This window comes from Panthera tigris, chromosome A2, assembly GCF_018350195.1.
Source record: "Panthera tigris isolate Pti1 chromosome A2, P.tigris_Pti1_mat1.1, whole genome shotgun sequence".
NCBI classification, from domain to species: domain Eukaryota; kingdom Metazoa; phylum Chordata; class Mammalia; order Carnivora; family Felidae; genus Panthera; species Panthera tigris.
Genome location: NC_056661.1, coordinates 6,085,741 through 6,107,697, shown reverse-complemented (window position 1 = coordinate 6,107,697; position 21,957 = coordinate 6,085,741). Strand labels below are relative to the sequence as shown.

The 21,957-nt window shown below is 52.9% G+C and overlaps 2 protein-coding genes and 1 long non-coding RNA gene across 10 annotated transcripts; 2 read left to right on the top strand and 1 right to left on the bottom strand.

Annotated features, from left to right (window-relative positions):
- Positions 1 to 1,635: 1,635 nt before the first annotated feature.
- Positions 1,636 to 15,484, bottom strand: LOC122236564. Of its 6 annotated transcripts, none has more exons than XR_006214618.1 (5): positions 14,734 to 15,484; positions 13,592 to 13,781; positions 3,586 to 3,721; positions 2,506 to 2,643; positions 1,636 to 1,978 (listed from the first exon to the last, which is right to left on the bottom strand). It is a non-coding gene; the product is annotated as an uncharacterized LOC122236564 (long non-coding RNA). The 6 variants fall into 6 exon arrangements; XR_006214621.1 differs by having other exon boundaries at positions 2,506 to 2,639; XR_006214617.1 differs by having other exon boundaries at positions 2,506 to 2,618.
- On the top strand, positions 11,400 to 12,883 carry RETN (resistin). 2 transcript variants are annotated; one of them, XM_042978042.1, is made up of 4 exons: positions 11,400 to 11,487; positions 11,670 to 11,794; positions 12,149 to 12,226; positions 12,747 to 12,883. In XM_042978042.1, the coding sequence occupies exons 2-4, from the start codon at positions 11,680 to 11,682 to the stop codon at positions 12,881 to 12,883; spliced, it is 330 nt and encodes a 109-aa protein (XP_042833976.1). In that variant the 5' UTR covers positions 11,400 to 11,487; positions 11,670 to 11,679. The 2 variants fall into 2 exon arrangements, with proteins under 2 accessions (XP_042833976.1, XP_042833977.1); XM_042978043.1 differs by having other exon boundaries at positions 11,438 to 11,487; positions 11,620 to 11,794.
- Positions 15,485 to 17,965: 2,481 nt separating the features above from the next.
- Positions 17,966 to 21,024, top strand: MCEMP1 (mast cell expressed membrane protein 1). Of its 2 annotated transcripts, none has more exons than XM_015541354.2 (7): positions 17,966 to 18,453; positions 18,773 to 18,910; positions 19,444 to 19,572; positions 19,800 to 19,850; positions 19,933 to 20,079; positions 20,399 to 20,423; positions 20,537 to 21,024. In XM_015541354.2, exons 1-7 carry the CDS (start codon positions 18,360 to 18,362, stop codon positions 20,610 to 20,612), a joined length of 660 nt encoding a protein of 219 aa, XP_015396840.1. In that variant the 5' UTR covers positions 17,966 to 18,359; the 3' UTR covers positions 20,613 to 21,024. The 2 variants fall into 2 exon arrangements, with proteins under 2 accessions (XP_015396840.1, XP_042833971.1); XM_042978037.1 differs by having other exon boundaries at positions 17,972 to 18,453; positions 20,358 to 20,423.
- The last annotated feature ends 933 nt before the right edge of the window (positions 21,025 to 21,957 follow it).

Here is a 21,957-nt window from a genome sequence, read left to right as displayed (position 1 = left end):
ATCGGGGCCAGTGACGGCAGCAGCTTTGCAGAGGAGATAAGGGATGGTGCCAGAAAGCTGATAGCAAAACAGTGTGACAGCTGCTGTTCCTCCACTGTCACTAGAGTTATCTTGGTGGCTCTGATGGGACTCTTAGTGTTATTAAGCAGAACGGACCCTGCATCCTGCCCCCCCACCCCCCGCCTCCTGGGAACTGTCTTCCTGAGACCTGGAGCCGTACAAGGCTTGGGGGCTTCTCCAGCTCCTGGGATCAGAGTCGTCTTCGGTGGGAGGACAGGCACACAGCAAACCGTGCCCGCTTCCCACCCCAGAGTTAGAACTCTGCTCATCGTCCTCCCCCCGCCCGGGGTGTTCAGAGGGTACACGAGTGTGACAGGGCCACCATACCCAAGTACCACATTCTGGGTGACTTAAACACCAGAAATGTATTCTCTCGCGGTTCTGGAGGCTGGAAGTCCGAGGTCAAGGTGGCGGCTGAGGCCTCGCACCTTGACAAGTAGACACCTAGATGTCATCTTCTCCCTGTGTCTTCACATGGTTATTCACCTGCTTGTCTGTGTCCTAATCTCTTATAAGGACACCAGTCATACTGGATTAAGGCCCACCCTAATGACCTCATTTTAACCTAATTATCCCGTAAAAGACTCTGTCTCCAAATGCAGTCACATTCTGAGGTTCTGGGGGTTAGGACTTCAACATGAAGTTTGGGCGGATACAGTTCAGCCCGTAACACTCAGCCGAAAGGAGAAACGGGTCTCACAGCGTGAATAGGACACATGGTGACCGTTCTCTCTGGGGCACAGATGCAGAGCCAGGTGGACAGCAAGCAGAGGGGGCTGTGGGAGCCCAGAGGATACCCTAATCCACCCAGTCTGGGGGCAGTCAAGAGGGGCTTCCTGGAGGAAGGGGAAGTCTGAGTTGAGAATGGAAGGAGGAGTCAGGAGCACCTGGGTGGCTCAGTCAGTTCAGTGTCTGACTTCGGCTCAGGTTGTGATCTCGCGGGTCGTGGGTTTGAGCCCTGCATCGGGCTCTCTGCTGTCAGTGCGGAGCCCGCTTGGGATCCTCTGTCCAGCCCCCCCCCCCCGCCCCTCCCCTACTCACACTTTCAAAAGTAAACACACACACAAAAAAAAAGGAGTCAGGGAAGGGAGGGAGGGAGGGCACCTGGACACAAAGGCAAGAGATTGAGACGGAGCAAAAGAGATATTAAGGGGTAATAAAATCTGAGAGCCACACGGGGCCTCTGGGGGCCCAGGGTGAGGATCTGGCCTCTGCTGGCGCAGTGGGAAACCACAGAAGGGATGTGAGCCAGGACAGGTGGGGACCGCATCTAATGCTGGTGAAGAGGTTCCGCTGGGAGGGGTGCCAGGGGAGGGAGTCTGGGTGGGTGGGTACAGCGCCCCCCAGTGGAGCGTTGCTTATTTCCATTCTATCACCTCGGGATGTGGCCCGTCCAAGACTGGGACCGGGAAGGCATGGGCAGAGGCAGGACGCACAGGAAGCTTCCTTACCAGTCCTGGAGGACGTGGCCCTGGTTTAAGCCCCCCTATCCTTTTGAGAATTCGGGGAAATCTAAGGACATTTTTTTTCCCCAGAAAAAATCGCACACGCAGTTTTTCAGGTGGGGCCTTGGAGAAGCGCTGAACACTCTGACCCCGCAATTCTACTTCTAGGATTTACACGAAACTCCCAACAGGGCGGGAAGATGCACAGGGTCCGTCGAGGGCGTGGGGTGCGGGGTGGCGGTGAGACGCCCGCCCTGGAGGCCCGGATCCCCGCCAGGCCTCGGCAGGGAAGCCTTTTAACTGGCCGAGCCGGAGTGGGAGGGAGATAGTTTCACAGTTTAATATTTAAACTCGCTTTCCGTGGGGGATGTCGCTTAAGCAGGTGAGCGCTGCGAGCACCAGGGGGCGCTGTGGCCCAATTTTTCGGTTTCTTCACACTTTCCAGTCTGCGCCTGGAGTTTGGGTGGCCCTGGCTGGAAACGACAAGAAGTAAGCCAGCGGTGACTCCGTGCTTCCCCGCAGCAACAAAATTGGTGCTTACACCGGCCTCTGCCCCTTATTTGTACCTGGGAGATGTTGGAACGTCTCCGACTTAAGGACGCTGCTTCTTCGTGACCCTATGCAACTTTTTCCTTAGCGTCTGTCCCCACCATCCCCACCGTGCGGTTTCCTCGGTCAACAGGTGGTTAGCACCATAGCCTAGATCAGCTTAAGCTGTAGACGAGAATCCTCTCTCCCTTGTACCTTCTCAGGGGATCCATAATGTCATGATGGTTCAATTGATCTGTGGGTTGGGGGAGTGGGGCATATGCCCCCTTGTCCCCACCAGTTCTCCCCATAAAGGTGTTAGCTGCTATCAAGTCTCAACGCCTGGACCCATGATTTCTTGAGGCTTATTTCCAACCTTATTAATCCTTCCACTGGAATTAGCTGGGATCCTTCTCAAATGACCTTTCCCTCCGCAACTAGTTGGACATAGAAAGCCACAGAAAGCAACAACCTGATACATTGTCTTCGGTATTCTCCCCAGGAGCCCCAGGAGGCAGCAGGATCTGAGTTTATCAGGGAGGTCTGGGGTGGAGACCATGTGATGGACGGCCACATTGTAAGCAACTAGGAAGAATCCAGGAAACTCTGGCTGTGGTAATGATGATCATCATCATAATACATTATTGATACAATATTATTATTATTTAACACTCTAATGGGGACCAGCCCTGCGCAGGCTAAGAAGGAGGGCCCCACAAAGGGAGCAAAAAAGGATTTCTCAGGCTAACATCAGCGCCTTGGAGGGTCCGAGGGCCCGCCCCAGAAGAAGTGAGGACTAAGGTTCTCAGCATCAGGAATGCACCGAGTGGGAGTTCTCCACCTTTGCCGTGCCCTGGGGCCTCTTCTAGAATAATACCTCATCCAAGTCATACAAGGAGGGGAAAGGTTTGTGGTCTCGAACTTGCTCAATTTACAGCAAACGTGAGGCTCCAGGGCTCGCTGGAGCTGCCAGCTGGGCAGGAGGGGTGGTGGCCACATGGGGACAGGCAGGACCCCCGCAGAGGAAGGGGCAGAGGAAGGAGTGCCCCACGCCTTCACCTTCCTTAGTAGGAAGGGGCTCCGTGGCCCCAGCACAGGAACGGGAAGTGAGTGTGACTCAGTGAGCCAAGGAAACCTCCAGACAGGGAGGAACATCAAAGGAGAATGTCTGTTCCACGGGAGCCCAGACAGCGAGGAGGCGAGGCGAGCTTCCCTTTTCTGTTGTTCTAAAGTTACTCAAAATCTTAAAACGCAAGTTAACCAACAGCTGCCAAGAATATTGTGAAAAGGCATCGAGAGTGAAGAAATTGTCTTGTGAGTGGGAAGTTTCTGCTCCAGCGGGGGCCAGAGACGGACGGAGTCATCGGGGCTGGGGTGCCGGTGGGGACAGGACAGGACGGGGAGGTCCCGGCTGGGGCTCTGCCCCACCCCCCACCCCCTGCCTCTAGTGACCACAGTGCTTTTTGAGAGCACTCAGAGCCTCAATCCCTGTCGGCGGCTGGGGAAATTCTGGGAAAATAATGGAATAATGGTAAGGGAAGGCAACACGTACGAAGCAGTCACTCTGTGTGGTGCCCCATTCTGGATGGTTCTGCAGATCCATGTGAAGCCTCGTTTAGCGAGTCAGAAGGAGCAAGACAAACACTGTATGGTTTCCCTCGTGTGGACTCTCTCTCCCTCCAACTTTACTGAAATGTAATTGACATATAACACGGTATAAATGTAAGGTGTACAAGGTAGTGATTTGATATATGGATGTATTGCAAAATGATTTCTGTAATAGGTTACTTAACACATCCAACCCCACACATAGTTACCGTGTGTGAATGTGTGTGTGTGCGTGTGTGCGCGTGTGTGGTGAGAACTTTTACAAATCTATTCTCTTATAAGGCAGTTTGCAGCACTGAGACTGCTTGGGATTCTCTCTCTCCCTCTCTCCGCCCCTCCCCCCTCAGAAAAAATAAACAAACTTAAAAGAATACATATACAATACAGTAATGTTAGCTGTAGTCCCCAGAATTCATTCATCTTCTAGATGGACGTTTGGACCTTTTGACAACCTTCACCTTCACCCCTCCCCCGAACCGCCTTGACAACCACCTATCTGTTCTTTTTTCTATGAGGTTTTTTTTTTTTTTTTTTTTTTTTTTTTTAAGATTGTTGTATGGGGGACACGTGGGTGGCTCAGTCGGTTAAGCATCTGACTTCGGCTCAGGGCATGATCTCACAGGTTCGCGAGTTCGAGTCTCGCCCTGGGCTCTCTGCTGTCAGCACAGAGCCCACTCCGGATCCTCTGTTCCCCCTCTCGAAAATAAACAAACATTAAAAAAAAAAAAACAAACACCTTCCTAGAGAATGGGACACTATTTACTGCACTTTATTACCCTCCTCTGTTTACTTTGGTAAACTGTCCACCGTCCAGATGAGCGTATGACATTTATGCAAGATAGCGGGAGGCGTTTTCCACAGCCATAGGGTGCCAGGAAAAGGTAAAATGGTTTAGGACTTTCTATGACCTGATTACAGCTGTCAAGGAATTTTCTGTATTTTTAGGACTTTTGGAGGACCTTGCGAAACGATCATGTTTCACAGCCCCAGAGCCGAGTCGATGAGCATAATGAAACTAACATTTCAGCTGCTTTTCCTTATAAGAGCTATTTTAGGGACGCCTGGGCGGTTCAGTCCGTGAAGCGTCTGACTTCAGCTCAGGTCATGATCTTGTGGTTCATGGGTTCAAGCCCCGCATTGGGATCTCAGCTGTCAGCGCTGAGCCTGCTTCAGATCCTCTGTCTCCCTCTTTCTGCCACTCCCCCACTCTCTCTCAGTCTCTGTCTCTCTGTCAAAAATAAATAAGCACTAAAAAAAAAAAAAAAAGATTGAAGGGCGCCTGGGGTGCTCAGTTGGTTAAGCATTCAACTTTGGCTCAGGTCATGATCTCACGGTCTGTGAGTTCGAGCCCCATGTCAGGTTCTGTGCTGACCGCTCAGAGCCTGGAGCCCGCTTCGGATTCTGTGTCTCCCTCTCTCCCTGCCCCTCCCCTGCTCTGTCTCTCTCTCTCTCTCTCTCTCTCTCAAAAATAAATAAATATTAAAAACAATTAAAAAAAATTAATATGTGAAATCTAAAAAAGCCAGGCTGGATGGAGGCAGTTTCTACAAAACTCTTTCTACCCCCCTGACTTTGCTCTCCATGCACCCCCTCCCTGGTCCATGTACCACGCTCCCCATGGTTGGGGTGGGAACATGCCTTAGTTAAAAGGGAAGATTTTGGCATTGGGCAAATCTGAGCCTGAAATCTCCCCTTTGAAAGTGATCGACTTCACCCAGGTGAGTTTTCCCATTTTGGAAAACTGCACATGGCTGCTTGGAGAACTGGAAAGGCGGTCGTAGGGAGCGTGGGAGGCCGTGGTGGAGGCGGGGTGTGGAGGCTCCGGCCAGATGAGACCTCCCCTCTATCCCCTTATATTCATATTCCTCAGCTGAAGGGGGGGGGTGCAGGTTGCTCTGTAATCGCCCCATTTTTTGATTACTCTGCATGAGTAGGAATATGGGGGACATTTATTTTATAAACTTCTGTATTCTTGGAATTCCTTTTATTTTTTTTAATTTTTTAATTCCAAAAAATTTTTCATTTTTATTTTTGAGACAGGGAGAGACAGAGCATGAGCGGGGGTGGGGCAGAGAGAGAGGGAGACACAGAATCCGAAGCAGGCTCTGGGCTCTGAGCTGTCAGCACAGAGCCCGACGCGGGGCTCAATCTCACGACCCTGAGATCATGACCTGAGCCAAAATCAAGAGTCAGACACTTAACCGACTGAGCCGCCCAGAGGCCCCTACCCTTCTTTTTATTTTTTTAAGGAAAGTGGGGACAACTTGCTGTGTGACCTCAGGCAAATCACTTAGCCTCTCTGAGCCTCAACAACCCCTTTTGTCGAGATAATAACCTCATCTACCTGACAGGATGGTGGTCACATGTGTAAATTTCTCCACAAACAGTAGATGGGATCACCTCAGAGCTCCCTGAGGAGCCTCCACGATGGAAAATATTCCGCAAGGAGGCAACAGGCCCAAGGAACCGAGCCAGGGACGCTGAGAGGCGGGAGTAGGTCTCTGCAAAGGAAAATCTCAGGGAGTTAACACTGGAAAACTCCACGATCTTTACCACCCGGCCTCCAGACTCTCTCTGTTCCTTGCCCCAGGGGACAGCCTGGCCTGGTCAGCTCCTGCCAGAGCCCACAGCTTATCGTCTCCAAACCTGTGCTGTTTGCTGGCTGCTGCTTAGACTCCCCCTTCTGCCCTGCAGACTCCCCGCCCGCCCCACCCCTCCCCCACCAGGTCAGAAGTGTTTATAAATGAAGCCAGGCTCGCCAGCTCTCGCTTAAAGAAATCGGGCAGCGTTCCGAGGCTTTTACTTTCCTGTCATTCATGCGGGACAGGAAGCAAGTGTCAATGATTCTTTCCTGATTTGGCTCAGCCACCTGTCAGCTCAGCTCTGTCACCAGAACAGCAAGCTGTCTGTTGCCCAGGGAGGCGAGAAACCAACCGGAAGCTCATGTTGCTTCTAGAGGTCAGTTCCCCAGGCTCCGTGCCTGCAAAGCAATCCTTCAAGGGCACATGTACAGTAACCGAGGCGAACACAAGCCGCTAACAGTTGTGAATATTTCCAGGATCTGCTGCACCACACAGGAGAACCAGTTGTACGGGGCACAAAAATCCTCTCTGTCTGCAGTAGACTTCAGGACACAGGTTTCCTTCAGATTGTTGGGAAACTCCTTTTTTTCCAACCATCATTTAAGTTAGAAGACTTTGGTGTTGGGGGCGCCTGGGTGGCTTAGTCGGTTAAGCGTCCGACTTCAGCTCGGGTCATGATCTCATGGTTTGTGAGTTCGAGCCCCACATCGGGCTCTGGGCTGACAGCTCGGAGCCCGGAGCCTGCTTCGGATTCTGTGTCTCCCTCTCTCTCTGCCCCTCCCCTGCTCACGCTCTGTCTCTGTCTCTCTCTCAACAATAAATATTAAAAGAAAAAAGCATTTGGTATTGATAATCACACAGCTCTATGCGTTTGTGGAAACTCATAGACCTCAGTAAAAAGGATGAATTTTACTTCATGTAAATTACACCTTATTTTTCAAAGAGACAATACTTGGGAAAAACAAAACATTCGTGCTGCCTGCAGGTATATATGTTTGTCAAAATGCATCCAACTGAATGCTTAAGATAGATGTGGTTTATTTAACGAAAATCATCCCTCAATAAAGTGTGTGATTGCCATACTATACATTTTAAAGGCCTGGCTCTGGAATTTTATTTGATAGCATTTGATGCAAAATCGAGGCCACTAGAACTCAGTTTCATTGATAGAAATCTGGGGGGCGGGTAAAAAGGGGTGGCTTGGTCGCTTAAGTGTCTGACTCTTGGTTTGGGCTCTCTCCTCCTCTCTCTCTGCCCCTCCCCCTCTTGAGTTCTCTCTGTCGCTCCCTATCAAAATAAATAGATAAACTTAAAAAAAAGAAGTCAGGGATAATGAAAACATTTTCTCTTTTTTTTAAGATTTTTTTTAACGTTTATTTTTGAGAGACAGAGAGACAGCGTGAGTGTTTGTGTGTGGGCGGGGGGGGGGGGGCGCAGAGAGAGAGGGAGACACAGAATCCGAAGCAGGCTCTGGGCTCTAAGCTGTCAGCCCAGAGCCCGACGCGAGCCTGACACGTGGCTTGAACTCACAGACCCAGAGATCATGACCTGAGCTGAAGTCAGACACTTAACCAACTGAGTCACCCAGGCACTTCTATTTTCTTTCTTTCTTTCTTTTCTAATATTTATTTATTTTGAGAGGGAGAGAGAGAGAGAAAGAGAGCCCATGCATGAGTTGGGGAGGGGTGGGGAGAGAGGAAGAATCCCAAGCATGCTCCGTGCTATTAGCATAGAGTCTGGTGAGGGACTCATCCCATGAACCTTGAGATCACGACCTGAGCCTAAACCAAGAGTCAGATGCTCAGTCCACCGAGCCACCCAGGTGCCCCTTTTCTTTTTCTTTTCTTTTTTTTTTTTTAACTTTGCCTTTTTGTAGTAATCTCTACACCCCACGTGGGGCTGGAACTCACAGCCCAGAGATCAAAAGTCGAATGCTCTTCTGACTGAGCCAGCCAAGCATCCCGAAAATATTTTATTTTTCTTTAAAGACAATGAAAAGGCCTGTGGCCCTTTCCTGTTACTTAACTAAGGGTTTTCAAACTAAGATTCCAAGGAATCCTAGGGGTTCCTCATACTCCCCTGCTTTTCACCCAACCTGAAGTCAGAGCTGCTACTTCTGTGCCCCTCAAAAGCTTTTACCCGAAAAGTTCTGAGACCAAAGGGTTTGAAGAGCCAGAACTCTCAAACGATGACTTTTGCTGCCTCCTGAGTCACCCTTGTGCCCAAGCTGTGTCTGTCCCTTCAAGGAAGGGAGGCTGTGACATTGCTTATCCCAGCCAGGCTCTCTGCCTTCCTGCCCCCCTAGTTTTCTTTCAGTTCCTCAAAGCTGGTGCATCCTGTCCTTCCCCAGGGCCTTGGGACATGCTGTTCCTTCCACCCAGAAAGCCCTCTCTCACTGGTTCTTTTGCTTAACTTGTCTCATCCTCTGATTTCTTCTCAGCCATCTCTTCCTCCACAAACCCTCCCTGGATTCTTCCACTGGGGAAGAATGTTCTTCTTCTTTTTTTTTAAGTTTATTTATTTTGAAAGGGGGAGAGGAGGGGCAGAGGGAGGGAGAGCGAATCCTGCATTGTCAGTGCCGAGTCCGATGCGGGGCTCGAACCCATGAACCGTGGCATCATGACCTGAGCCGATATCAAGAGTCAGACGTTCAACCAGCTGAGCCACCCAGGCGTCCCTTGGGTGGGACATTCTAATGTCAGAAGTTCTCCCAGAACCGGGTTCCTGTCCTTCAGGGCACAAGTGACTGGTGGGCGTTGAGGCTGGCTGAGCACTCTCTTGGTGTCTGTCTTCTTCCGACAGGGCAAAGTGCAGGGCGGGGTGGGGGGGGAGGGGTGTCCCCTTGCTCCCCACCACACACACGTGCATAGCGTCACATCTGGCACATAGTAGGTGCTCAATAAGCATTGCCTATACTTTGGCTCGTGTACACGGCTGTTTTTACACAGGGATTTCACACACACCTATCACTTTCACCAAAATACGACATACAGAAAGACACGGGTGCGGATCTGAGCGTAAGCTCAAATTTTTCACTCCGTTCCCAGAAACCCTCCATCTGCCCTTTTCTCATCAGACTCCCCAGGAAACTTCCATCCTCCAACAGCATAGATTCGTTGTGCTTTTTTTTTTCCTTTCTTCTTTTTTTGGTCCTTTTGTTTTTTTTTAATGTATATTTTTCAAATTTATTTTTTTAATTTTTTTAATGTTTATTTATTTCTGAGACAGAGATAGAGCATGAGTGGGGGAGGGGCAGAGACAGAGGGAGGCACAGGATCCGAAGCAGGCTCCAGGCTCCGAGCTGTCAGCACAGAGCCGGGCGCGGGGCTCGAACTCACAAACAGTGAGATCATGCCCTGAGCCGAAGTCGGTCGCTCAACTGGCTGAGCCACCCAGGCGCCCCTCAAATTTATATTTGAGAGAGATCATGTGAACAGGGGAGGGACAAAGAGAGAGGGAGACAGAGAATCCCAAGCAGGCTCCGTGCTGTTAGCACAGAGCCCCACTCGGGGCTTACACCCACGAACCGTGAAATTTTGACCTGAGCCAAAACCAAGAGTTGGACACTCAACCAACTAAGCCACCCAGGCACCCAGTTTTGGTCCTTTTTAGTATATGAATTTGTGTGGTATATTCTTTTTTGGGTCTGGATTGTTTTTACTTTTTACTTTTTTTTAAAATGTTTATTTTTGAGAGACAGAACATGAGCGGGGGAGGGGCAGAGACAGAGGGAGACACAGAATCTGAAACAGGCTCCAGGCTCTGAGCTGTCAGCACAGAGCAAGGCTTGAACCCATGGGCTGTGAGATCATGACCTGAGCTGAAGTCGAATGCTTACTTAACCAGCTGAGCCACCCAGGCACCCCTGGCCTAGATTCTTTTGCTCACAATTATAATGGTGAGAATCTTCCAGACTATTGCATATAGCTGCAAATGATACAGTGTGATCTCTCATTCATACTCATTTCTGTTGACCGGGGTGGGCAATTTTTTTTTTTTTCCTGTAAAGGACCAGATATAGCCAGGTTCACCTCTGTAGGCCATATAGTCAGTCTCTGTCACAATTTTTCATCTCTGCCACTGACCTAGGAAAAGCAGCCTCAGATAATCTATAAAATAGTGGCCATGGCCACGTTCCAAGAATGCTTTATTTATGGGCGCTGGGATTTGAATTTCATGTACGTTTCATATGTCACTAAGGATTACATTTTTTTCCCCCAACGATTTAAAAATGTAAAAACTCTTTGGCAGCTCCCCAAAGAGTTAAACATAGAATTGCCATATGATCCAGCAATCCCACTCCGGGGTATATACCCAAGAAACCTGAAAGCAGGGATTCAGAGATGTTTGTACACCGATGATTACAGAGGCATCATTCCCGACACCCAATAGGTGGAAACAATGCACACGACAACTAACAGAAGAATGGATAAACACAAGGTGGCCTGTCCATACAGAGGAATATTAGCCATAAAAAGGAATGAGGTTCTGGGGCGCCTGGGTGGCTCGATCAGTTAAGCGTCCGACTTCAGCTCAGGTTATAATCTCACGGTTCGTGAGTTCGAGCGCCCAGTCGGGCTCTGTGCTGACAGCTCAGAGCCTGGAGCCTGCTTCGAATTCTGTGTCTCTCTCTCTTTGTTCCTACGCTCACGCTCTGTCTCTCTCGCCCTGAAAAAATAATAATTAAAAAAAAAATGCAAAAAACCCCAAAACGTAAAACCATGCTTAACTCCTGGGCTGCACAGAAATAGACAGTGGGCCAGATTTGTCCCATGGGCTGTCGTTTGTCACCATCTGTTGCGGATCGTTCCATTGAAGGAAAATAAACCATGAATGTATCCATTCCATTGTTGATGGGCATCCGGGTATGAACCTCCTATGCAGTTCACACACGGGGAGGTTATTTTGGCCTCGCCTGCACTCCCCACCCCTGCATGCAAACTCCCAGCGTCTGGAACCAGGGCTTCTGGAATCATGCCCCAGGCACTACCTCCTGGACCAGCCCCAGCCCGGATGTGACAAGGGGGGGGGCTCTTGAATGGGGAAACTGTGGCAGGGGGGAGGGGGGCAGGGCTTCCCACCCCTAGGCCCCTGGAGTCTGGCCTGGGGGCTTCCTCTTGGCCCCGGATGTGGGATGGGAGGGTCAGGGGGCCAAGAAACTTTGCCAAGACAGGAAGCTCCACATTCAGAAGCTTTAAAGAGGGACATGTGTCAGGGGCACGAAATCAGTGTCCGAGATTTGGCCTGCTGAGTCCATCCAGAGGGTAAGTGACGGCTGCCCAGAGCCCAGCCCTGGCTCAGCCCTGAGCCCCAGCCCGAGGGGGCCATGGCAAAGCAGGGACTCCAGCCGCGTCCCCCACAGGGACCCAGGGTTCCATATCCCTCCTGCTCTGTAGGCCCCATCCTCCCCGGACCCAGCTGTGGGTGTCTTGGTCCCCTCTTGCAGTGCCTGCGGAATGAAGGCTCTTCCCCTCCTCCTCCTCCCTGTCCTGGGGCTGCTGGTGTGTGGCAGGTCTCTGTGTCCAGTGGAGGAAGCCATCAATGAGAAGATCCAGGACGGCACCCGCTCAAGTGAGGACCCTCAGCAGGGGCCTCAGAAACCCCTCTAACTCCTGACATAGAGCCACGATGAAGCCAGCCCCAACCAGAACCAAACCTCACCCCCAGACCCGACCCAACCGCAGCCCCCATGCAGCTCGGCCTTCAGCAGAAGCCCCAAATCCTCCTTCCTCTAAAACACTCATGGGAGCCTGGGAGGCGGTGAGCTGCCCGCCCACGGCTCTCGCTCTCCACCAGGGCCCCGACCACCTGGGCCCTCCTCCAAAGCGCTTTCCAGACCCCTTGGGCGGGTCTCCAAACCACCCCGGCAGCATGAAAGTGGGGCAGGGGCAGCTTGGTCTCATTCGGTCCCTTCTTCTCCCACAGTCCTTGAGACAATAAGGACCATCGGCCTGAGCTGCCGAACGGTCACCTCCAGGGGTGACTTGGCCACCTGCCCCTTAGGTGAGTACAGAAGTCCTTTGTCCAGGCTCTCAGTTATATTCCCAGTACCCCGTACCCCCTCCCCCTAAGACCAGCCTCTATTTCTTTCCCTTTAAAGGTTTCTTTATTTTGAGAGAGACAGAGGAAGGGAGGGGCAGAGAGAGAGGGAGACAGAGGATCCCAAGCAGGCTCCAGGCTCAGCAGGAGCCCAACGCGAAGCTCGATCCCACAACCCTGGGATCCCGAGCTGAGTCCGAGGTTTAACCAGCTGAGCCCCCCAGGCGCCCCCAGCCTCGGTTGCTCGAGTCCGCTTCCCTGGAGTCCTGGTCTGCAGCCCCAGCCCTCCCCGCAGGAGGGGCTGGCCCCCGCTCCGGGACCGCATTTCCTTAGGACACTGGAGAGTCCAGGCCCCCCAGCCGCCGGCCTCCCTGCCGCAAGCACTGCGGCCCCCATTCCCAGGTGTTGGAGCCTCCAGCCCCCTCCGACCCCCAGGCCCGTAGCCTCCGGCTCGGGGCCAAGCTCCCTCCCCTCTCGCCCGCAGGCTTCGCCGTCACCGCCTGCACTTGTGGCTCCGCCTGCGGCTCGTGGGACGTGCGCGCCGAGACCACCTGCCACTGCCAGTGCGCGGGCATGGACTGGACGGGGGCTCGCTGCTGTCGCGTGCAGGCCCCCGCCTGAGGTCGCCCGAGCGCGGCTCGGGCTGGGGGGCGTGGCCAGGCCTCAGAGGGGCGGGGACGGGCCTCAGATGGGGCGAGGCCAGGCCTCGGAGGGGCGGGGCTGGAAATAAACCCTGAGAAGACGACGGCGAGGGTCTGGGCGCCGCGCTGTCTTGCTGGGGTTTGGGGGAGAGAGCTGGCGTCTCCGAAAAGAGCGGGGCACGTAGACGCTGGAGGGAGGCGATGGCCGGGGGGCGGCGCCCGTGGCTTTCTTCTGGCCATCCCCCTCTTGCCATGTTTGCCCCCACCTCTGCCTCGGAGAAGAGGGCCTCAACTTCCTCTAAGGACACTCACACCCAAGGAGCATCGCCTCCTTCAGGAGGGGAAGTGGGTGTTACCTTTGAGGCCACTTTGACGATCACCCTCGGGTCTCTGGCCTTCCAGGAAGGCGCTGGTTCATTCTGCCCCAGCCCCCACAACGAGGCTTCATCAGGGGTCTAGGTCTGGACGGCACGGGGACCCCCGCCCCCCCCCCATCCCTCATACCCTCCAGGCCCCCCAAGCCCCCAGTAGCCCCAGGGTCAAGGTGGACCCCTGAATCACCTCTCAGCCCAGAGTCCTGAGCCCCCGTCCCTCACTCCCCAACCTCACTGAGAGTCCCTCAAGGCACAGGCAAAGCCAGGCCGTGGACAGGGAGGACTCTCCACCGGAGCCGGCTGAGGACGCTTACCTGAGGCCACGAACCGCGAGTTCACGTTTTCACACTTGCAGGCGCCGTTTCGAGGAGTTAACAACCCGCGGCAGATACACCCTCACGGACACTTGAATATGAAAACAGAGTGCAGGGTAGTTGTCCGCTCTTTGGTGTATCCCTGGCGCTTCAAAGAGAGCATGTCACATAGTAGGCACTCAGGAAATGTCTGTTAAATAAATAACCGCATACGCACGTGGATACCCCACGCAGGTGCACACCCTCCATGTCCGGACACAGTTACACACGGCCATGTGCACACAGTACACAACCTAGTTACTATGGTCACACAGGGATACACCATGCCTACACACGCATACACACACACACACACACACACACACACACACACGTAGGCACAAGGAGGCACCCCTGAATCACAAAGGTGTGCCCGTGGAAAGAGGAGAATAGACACATAGACATATTTAAGCCCTGGACAGAGTCCCCATCCCAGCCTGGAATGACCGCGATCTCAGTCTGAATTCTGACCCAGAAGATGAGTCACGTGCGACCCCTGCACAGCTTCCTGGGGGCACAAATCTGGTGATTCAGAGTCCAGTTCCCTGGGACTCCTAATCCTAATTTATTATTATTATTATTGTTATTATTATCAAATAATAATCCTATTAGTTAAGATAGTTTTAAATTATCTTAAAACCCAGTCCCTTGAAAGACACAGACTCAGACTTCAGAACACTTGGTGCCCAGTCTTGAAAGGGACCCCAGCCTCAAATGTCACAGTCCCCAGCAGCACGCTCCAGGGACTTGGGAATGGGCAATGGGGTGGGATCCTGGTTTTCAAGATGTTTTGGACTCTCCTTCCACCGCCACCCACCTCCTACGATGCCACAGCCTCCTGTCTGCTCCTGGTGGCCATAAGCTGACATCACAAACACTCCTGTTGCCCCTGGAGCCCACCCAGACCCCAATCCAGAGGTTCCTCTCCTAGGTCCTCCCTCCTAACCCCACGGCGGCCATGGGGTTGAGGTGGGACCACTGAGTCAGAAGTGTGTTGAGGAGGAGAGAAGTTGAGTCTAGTACCTGGCCTGTCCCGCCCCCTCACTGATGTGGAGGGGGGTGCCCTCCTTTGTCCCCAGATTCTGATCAGAATGTGTCTTTACCTCCAAGTCCCACTCAATTGTCCCCCTGTATCTGGACCCCAAGAGGGTACTCTTCAGAGCCTTCACTTCCAACACAGTCATTCTCTGTCCCACAGTGCACACTTGGACAGGCAAGCTCCTTTCTTAAGCCTCCATTTCCTCATTTGCCAACTGCCCAGCCCCCTGAGGCAGCCAAGATTGGTCTAGTTGCAAGTGCCACAAATGCCACTTCAAACTAGTGTGAGCAAAAGTAAAAGGAAATTTCTGGGTTATGTAACTGAGAGGCTCAGGGTAGAACAATGGATTCAGGTATGGCTGGATCCAGGTATCAAATGATGCCTCCAGGACCCGACTGCCTCTCCGGTCTGCTTTCCTCAGTGCTGGCTTCTCTCTCAGTAGGTCCTTCCCCATCACAGCTCCAGGCTTACATCTTCCCAGTCTCTGAGAGTCCCAGTGGAGAGGAGAAAAAGACGAAATGCCTTTTTTTCCTGGTAAATGCAACAAAAGTCCCGGGCCTGAGCTTCATTGGCTGACTCTGGCTCATTTGCCCACCCCTGTGTCGAATCTTAGACTCTGATTGGCTGGGCCTGGATCATGTGCCCACTCTAAACCAACCTCTGGTTTACGGTCGGTTGGACTTGAGACACATATTCTTTCTTAAGAGAAAACTGAGACCATTACTCCATGGCAGGGGCTGGTCAGGGAACCCCACAGAGCCCTCTCATGACTGCTTGTGGGCCTCCATTTTCACAGCTACCATTTTGCCAGAGGGCTGGAGTCTGGTCTTGGCTTCAACTGACCTTCCTTAATGTGAGGTGCTGCGGCCCCACCCCCTGCACCTGTCCATCACAGCAGAGCCAGCTGCCCATTGGTCCAGCTCCCCCGTGGCTGTTACATCAGGAAAGGGAGTTGAATTCCTCAGTTGCTGACTTCTTTCTAAGGTCAGAGGGAGGAGCTCCCATCTAATCACTATTATTTTAATTTATTTTAACGTCTATGTATTTTTTGAGAGACAGAGCATGAGCTGGGAAGGGGACAGAGAGAGAGGGGGAGTCGCAGATTCCGAAGCAGGCTCCAGGCTCCGAGCTCTCAGCACAGAACCCGACGCGGGGCTCGAACCCATGAACCATGAGATCATGACCTGAGCCGAAGTTGGCCGGCCCAACCGACTGAGGCACCCAGGCGCCCCTGCCATCGAATCACTATTAAACCAATCTCTGAGCAGACAAGGTTGGCAATAGTTTAGAGAACAGTTTAATCGCACATTTAAGAGCTAAAACATACTTCTCCCACATAAAAGTCTTTTAAATTCTCTTTTACTTATTTTTCCAAAGGGAGGAAACTAGGATAGCTGATGAGGGAGGCCGAGGCAGGCTGAGCACAAACTAGCACCCCACCCTACCCCACCCCCCTCGCCTGGGTGGGATCTGTGTGATATTCCTTGGACACTCCCAGCTACCCAAGAACAGAGGAAAGGGGTTTAAGTGCTTGCCGTGGTGATGTGGGAAACTAAGGCAAAAGAAAAATCAAATCTGCTTACTGCCTACAGCCCATTGACAAGTCCTTGTGACCAGCAGTGACGTCCCTCTAGGAGCTCAGCTGCCTCAAGGATGACACTTTCCTGGGGGCAAAAAAACCTTAGCTTAACACGATCCCTACCTCAAGGATCCTGTAAATCAACTTCCTTTATCTCAACTGCCCCAAGATATATGCTGGCAACCATCCTCCCAGCTTCTGGCCCCTCCCCCATATACATCTGAAGGGTCTCGTGACTGAGGTTTTATCAAACAGTAACAAATGGTGTTTCCCTAGCAACAGCCAACCCCGCAAGGTCCTGGAACCTCTGCTTCCAAAATTCCTTAGAGACTTACTCCACCCCTGACCCCCTCCCAAATGAGGGCATATTTGAGTTACCTGTCACAACTCCAGCACAGCTCTTTTTGCGCAGGCGTCCTGTCCCCATGCTTTAATAAAATCACCTTTTTTGCTCCAAGACATCTTTAAGAATTCTTTCTTGGCCGTTGGCTCTGGACCCATCGCCCCAAAACTTCATCAATAGTCTAGACCAGCGCTGTCCAGTAGGGCAGCCATCAAATACTTGAAATGTGCCTTAAGTGTAAACACAAGACACGTTTGTTTTCAAGGATTTAGTACCAAAAAAAGGTCTCAAAGCCAAAACCGAAAGGTCTCAAAACCAAAAACCAAAAACATCTCAATAATTTTTTAGTCTCGTCTACATGCTGAAGTGATAATTGTACTATGCTAAGTACAATACATTATTAAAATTAACAGTCTGTCTTTTTGTTATCTTTTTAATGCGGCTGCTAGAAAATTTTAAGATGATTTAAAAAAATTTTTTTTTAACGTTTATTTATTTTTGAGACAGAGACAGAGCATGAATGGGGGAGGGAGGGAGAGAGAGGGAGACACAGAATCTGAAGCAGGCTCCAGGCTCTGAGCCATCAGCCCAGAGCCCAATGCGGGGCTCGAACTCACGGACCGCGAGATCGTGACCTGAGTTGAAGTCGGACGCTCAACCGACTGAGCCACCCAGGCGCCCCCAGAAAATTTTAAACTGGAGATGTGGTTTACATTACATTTCTACCAGAAGGCACTGTTCTAAAGTTAAAGAGAAAATTCCCTGTACACGTTGTCTCATTTTTATCTCCAGTCTTCAAGGTCACAGACAAAGAGAGCTCTAAGACATCTAGACAGAGTGCCACAGAGTGAATGCATGAATATGGATATTTCTCTAGGGCAAGCACATGTAGAGGCATGCCAATGAGCAAGCCATGTGACTATGTGAGCAGATGTGTAAGGGTATTTGGGAGTGTGTGTGAGTGTGGGTAGGTGAGCAGATGTGTGGATGAGAGTGAGTGTTTCCAGTTAGTCTCTGTCTGGGGACCCGGGGAGAGGGGACACCACATCCAGGGTTAGGTCAAGGCGTGGGTCTGGCCTCAGTCCCAGATGTGGGTGGGGCTCCAGTAATTGGTCCTCTTGCCTTACATCCGTTCCTTTCCTCCCATGGGGCCTTAAAGAAGCAGAATTCTTGGGGTGGAGCTGAGAGGTGGGACTGGGGCCGCGGGGGGGGGGGGGGTGGGGGGGAGGGGGGGGGAGAAAGACAGGGCAGGCTCAGGAATCCTGCTTCCAAGCCCGGCTGCCTCAAACCTGAAAGGTGGGGATCCCAGGTGCCCCAGGTTTTCTCCCGAGAGGGGCAGGGGACAAAGTTCATTTGGGGAGACACACACACAGCTTCCTGTAAAGTTCCTGATCATCCTTTAAATTCTTTTGAATTTATTTACATTGAGCATAATTGACATGTGACATTGTGTAAGTCTGATGTATACAAGTGTTGATTCAATACATTTGTATATTGCAACAGGATGACCGCCACGGGTTCCTGACTGTTCTGTCCTGTCTCTGGGTCCATGGGCTTCTCTGCTTGACCCTCCGTGAGACCTCTGGACTCCTAAGACCCTCTGGATCTGGGAGGGAGGAGAGGATGCCCCAGGGTCGGAGGGTCCCAGATCACTGAAAAGAGGAGGCTGACCTCTCCTCCCCCCACCCTCAACCCAGAGATTTCCTCATCTGCCGTGACACCTTCCGGTGGGTGGGGTGTGTGTGGGCAAATTGGCAGACTGGGAACCATGGGGTCTGAGGAAATCTGCATGAATCAAGAGGTCAAGATGCAAGCAGCAGCCTTCAAAGACAAGAAACAGAGGGCCCCAGCCCATAAGGAAGGTTAGGTACCTCAAGGTGGGGAGGGGAGATGACAGGAGGGAGAGGTTGGGATGGGAGAGGTAAGGGGCTGAAAGCTGGGTCACAGGGCTCCCTCCCCTACCCCAAAAGGCACGTGTGTACGTGTACCCCCCAAACACTCACGCACGCCCTCTCCACCTAACCAAGAAGCAGATCTTGTTTCCCCATTCCTTCTCTTTTATCCCCAGAAATCTGTTATCTGCAGGGGTTTGGTTGAGCCAAGATCTCTGAGCCCCCCTCCGACCCCCACCCCAGCCCCAGAGCTCCAGGCAGGTTTCCAGTCTCACTGACCCACCCACAGGTGCAGACCCTGACTATGAGAATATCACCTTGACCTTCAGAAACCAGGAGCAACCAAGGGGCAGCCATTCACCACCCAAGAATAGAGGCAAGCAGCCACCTGCCAGCCCGAACCTCACAGCCTCGGGAGGGGCCCCTGGTAGGACATCACGGGAACAAGGGCACTGTGAGGAGGCCTGGGGCAATGGTGTGGGGCGTGGTGGCCTCAGGGCTTGTGAGTTACAGTCGAGGGGGTAGCTCCGCAGGTGGCGATGATGACGCGAGTGGTGCTGGTGTTGGTGGGAGTATTGGTGACAGTGTGGGTAATGTTGATGGTGAGGTGATCGTGCAGTGGATCAGGAAGGAACCACCTAGACAAGAGCTGATGAGACTTGTTGCTGGGGACAGTGCTGATAACGACAGGCACTGAGGTGGATGGGCGTCAGTGACAGCTGCTGCTGATGTTGTGAGTGCTGGTAACGGGGATGGCAAGGGGGAGACCTGATGGTGACAGCGTTACGGACAACTACTGGTGGCTGTGGGCAGGGTGCATGCTGGTGGTCGCAGTGGCTGTATCGGCAGGAGTGGGAGCAGGTGAGACAGCTCTGAGTCAGAGCTCAGTGTAGAGTCAGTGCCGACGGTCTAAGCGGCAGTGTTGGGCCCTGGAGGTCACCTCTCCTGCCTCTGCTCCAGTCCCAGCCTGGTCGAGGCCGGCCCCAGACTCTGCCCAGGTCCCTCGTTGGCTGCACAGGGCCACCCTGAGCCTGTACATCCTCCTTGCCCTGTTCTGCATCGTTCTCTTGGCCTTGGTCCTGGTGAAGAGTGAGTAGGGTCTTCGGTTTCACTTTCCTTTTTGTCGTTCTTTGGTGGGTGGGGAGGGGGCTGGGGCGGCGTAAAGGGGGGCCTCGGGAGGTGGGGGAGGCCCCGTGTTCCCACCCTGTCTCCCTTCTCCCTCGTTGCTCTCCCTTCCCCCACCCTTGTTCCCAGGACAGCCCAACTGGGGGCGCTTCAAGGGTTTTCCTGCCTCCCTCGCCCCTCCTCCTGAACAGATTCTGAGGTGTCCCAGGAGCTGCGGGTCGTGAAAAGGGAGCTCCAGAATGGTAAGGGTGGGACCTGGGGGAGGCCCATGGGGTCGGGGTGGGCAGCGGTGGGTGATTCAGACGTGTCTGTTTCTTGCCTCAGTCTCCATCTCGGGACAACAGTGTCAGGAGGAACAGAAACAGGGCTGGAGCAGCATCCAGCAGCTCGTCACAGAGGCCAGGCAGGTCATTGACGTGATCAAGACAAATGTCCACATCGGGAATGAGAAAGTGAAGACACTGTCAACAGGTGCCCTTGCAGACCCTTACTGGCGGGCTTTGTCTCATGCTGGGCACTGGGGGATTGGGGGAGGCGGCAGTAGGGGTCTGCCCTCCCAGTGCTCAGGGTTTAGCGGGTGCTGGATGTCACCCTCTGGGCGGGGATACTTAAAAAGGGAAGGCCAAGTACATGGGCTCTGCAACACCCAGGCTGGGGGGGTGGGGGGGTGGGCAGGGAAGAGGCTTCCAGTAAAGGTGAGGGCCTTGTCTGAGGCCCAGACCAGCTTTCTCCTGTCCCCCTGCCCCCAGACTTAAGCCAAATCAAGACTAAATTACATGAAATCTCCAAGGTACTAGAGAAGAAGCCGCAGCCACGTAAGTTGGGCTAGGGAGGTGGAGGAGGAGGGAGCCACATCTCTGGCCCTGGTTTCTCTTTGGGGGGGGGGGGGGAAGGGATCTGCCTGACCTTGGGTCTTCATCCTGCTCAGAGCCCACAGCTCAATAAATGAGAAGACACTGACACCCTGGCTGCAGCTTGGAGGACGGGGCTGCACTTCCCCGTGAAGACGGCCGCATGTGTGCCTCATGGTGTCATGAGGGCGATAACACATGACACAGTGGGCGGCTGTGTCAGCAAGGACCGCAGAAGTGTGTCAGCCTGAGCGCGGGTGTTGGTAACACGTGTTGCACTGTGAACACGTGTGAATGTCCTGTGGTATGTTGTGTGTGAATGTCATGGAGCTGTGTGTGTGTGTGTGTGTGTGTGTGTGTGTGTGCGTGTGTAGCACCCCGTACATCACTGTAACTGCGGGTGTTGAGTGTGTACCCTGTCGCTACCTGTGTTGTGTGAACAGGTGGGTGTCAGTGTGTGACTGATTATGTCACCGAGGGTGTGCAGAGCGGGTACATTTGTGCGTTCACTTGTTTCTGCACTCACGTTTTGTGATTTGTGACGATAAAGGCCAATGGGAAAGAATGTGGCTTTCAGATCTGTTCCTGGGAGCATCTGGGGGTGGGGGGTGGGGACCCGGTGGCGAAGGGTCTGCAAGTATTAAGGGATGAGGAAAGTCACACAGCAAGCACGCGGACGTGATAACCAGGAGCCCTGGGGGCACGAGCGTGTGTGAGCACGAATGCCCTAAATGGGTCCTTTTGTGCCCATGAACTTGTACCCAGCGAGTAACAGTCTCGGTGCCTGAGACTGTGTGCCCAGTAGGGTTTGTGGCCCGAGATATACACTGTTTCCCTAAGTGGGGCGCCTGGGTGGCTCAGTCGGTTAAGCGTCCGACTTGGGCTCAGGTCATGATTTCCCAGTTCGTGGGTTCGGGCCCCGCGTCCGGCTCTGTGCTGACAGCTCGGAGCCTGGAACCTGCTTCGGATTCTGTGTCTCCCTCTCTCTCTCTGCCCCTCCCGCACTCGCGTTCTCTCTCTCTCTCTCTCTCTCTCTCAAAAATAAACATTAAAAAAAAATTTAACAATGTCTCCCTAAGTGTAGGGGGACCCACAGATACATCTGAACCCCTAAGCATGTCCCCACGGGTATAACTATTTCTGAGTGTATATGCCCACTGAGCATGTATTCATGAGTGCGCATGCCCCTAAGTGCCCCTGGCTCGTGGACGTAGGTCCCCTAAGAGAACATGTGTCCACAGGCAAACGTCTGTCCCTAAGACAAATGGACATGTGCACACGGGCAGACGTGTGTCCCTGAGAGAACATGTGCCCAAGGATATACACGTGTCCCTAAGACCAGAGACTGTGTCCCCAAGGCATAGGTGTGCTCCCAGGCCAAATAGACGTATGCCCAAGGGCACACATGTGCCCCTGAGACCGAGACATGGGCCCATCGTCAACTGTGTGCCCTTGAGCCGGTAGCCATCCGTGCAGTTTGCCTGAGCGCTTGGCACCC

Coding starts and splice junctions, on each gene's coding strand:
- RETN (XM_042978042.1), top strand. CDS start 11,680: ATGAAGGCTCTTCCCCTCCTCCTCCTCCCTGTCCTGGGGCTGCTGGTG. Junction 11,795..12,148: donor CCAGGACGGCACCCGCTCAA/GTGAGGACCCTC, acceptor CTTCTCCCACAG/TCCTTGAGACAATAAGGACC. Junction 12,227..12,746: donor CTTGGCCACCTGCCCCTTAG/GTGAGTACAGAA, acceptor TCTCGCCCGCAG/GCTTCGCCGTCACCGCCTGC.
- MCEMP1 (XM_015541354.2), top strand. CDS start 18,360: ATGGGGTCTGAGGAAATCTGCATGAATCAAGAGGTCAAGATGCAAGCA. Junction 19,851..19,932: donor GAAAAGGGAGCTCCAGAATG/GTAAGGGTGGGA, acceptor TTCTTGCCTCAG/TCTCCATCTCGGGACAACAG. Junction 20,080..20,398: donor AGTGAAGACACTGTCAACAG/GTGCCCTTGCAG, acceptor GAAATCTCCAAG/GTACTAGAGAAGAAGCCGCA.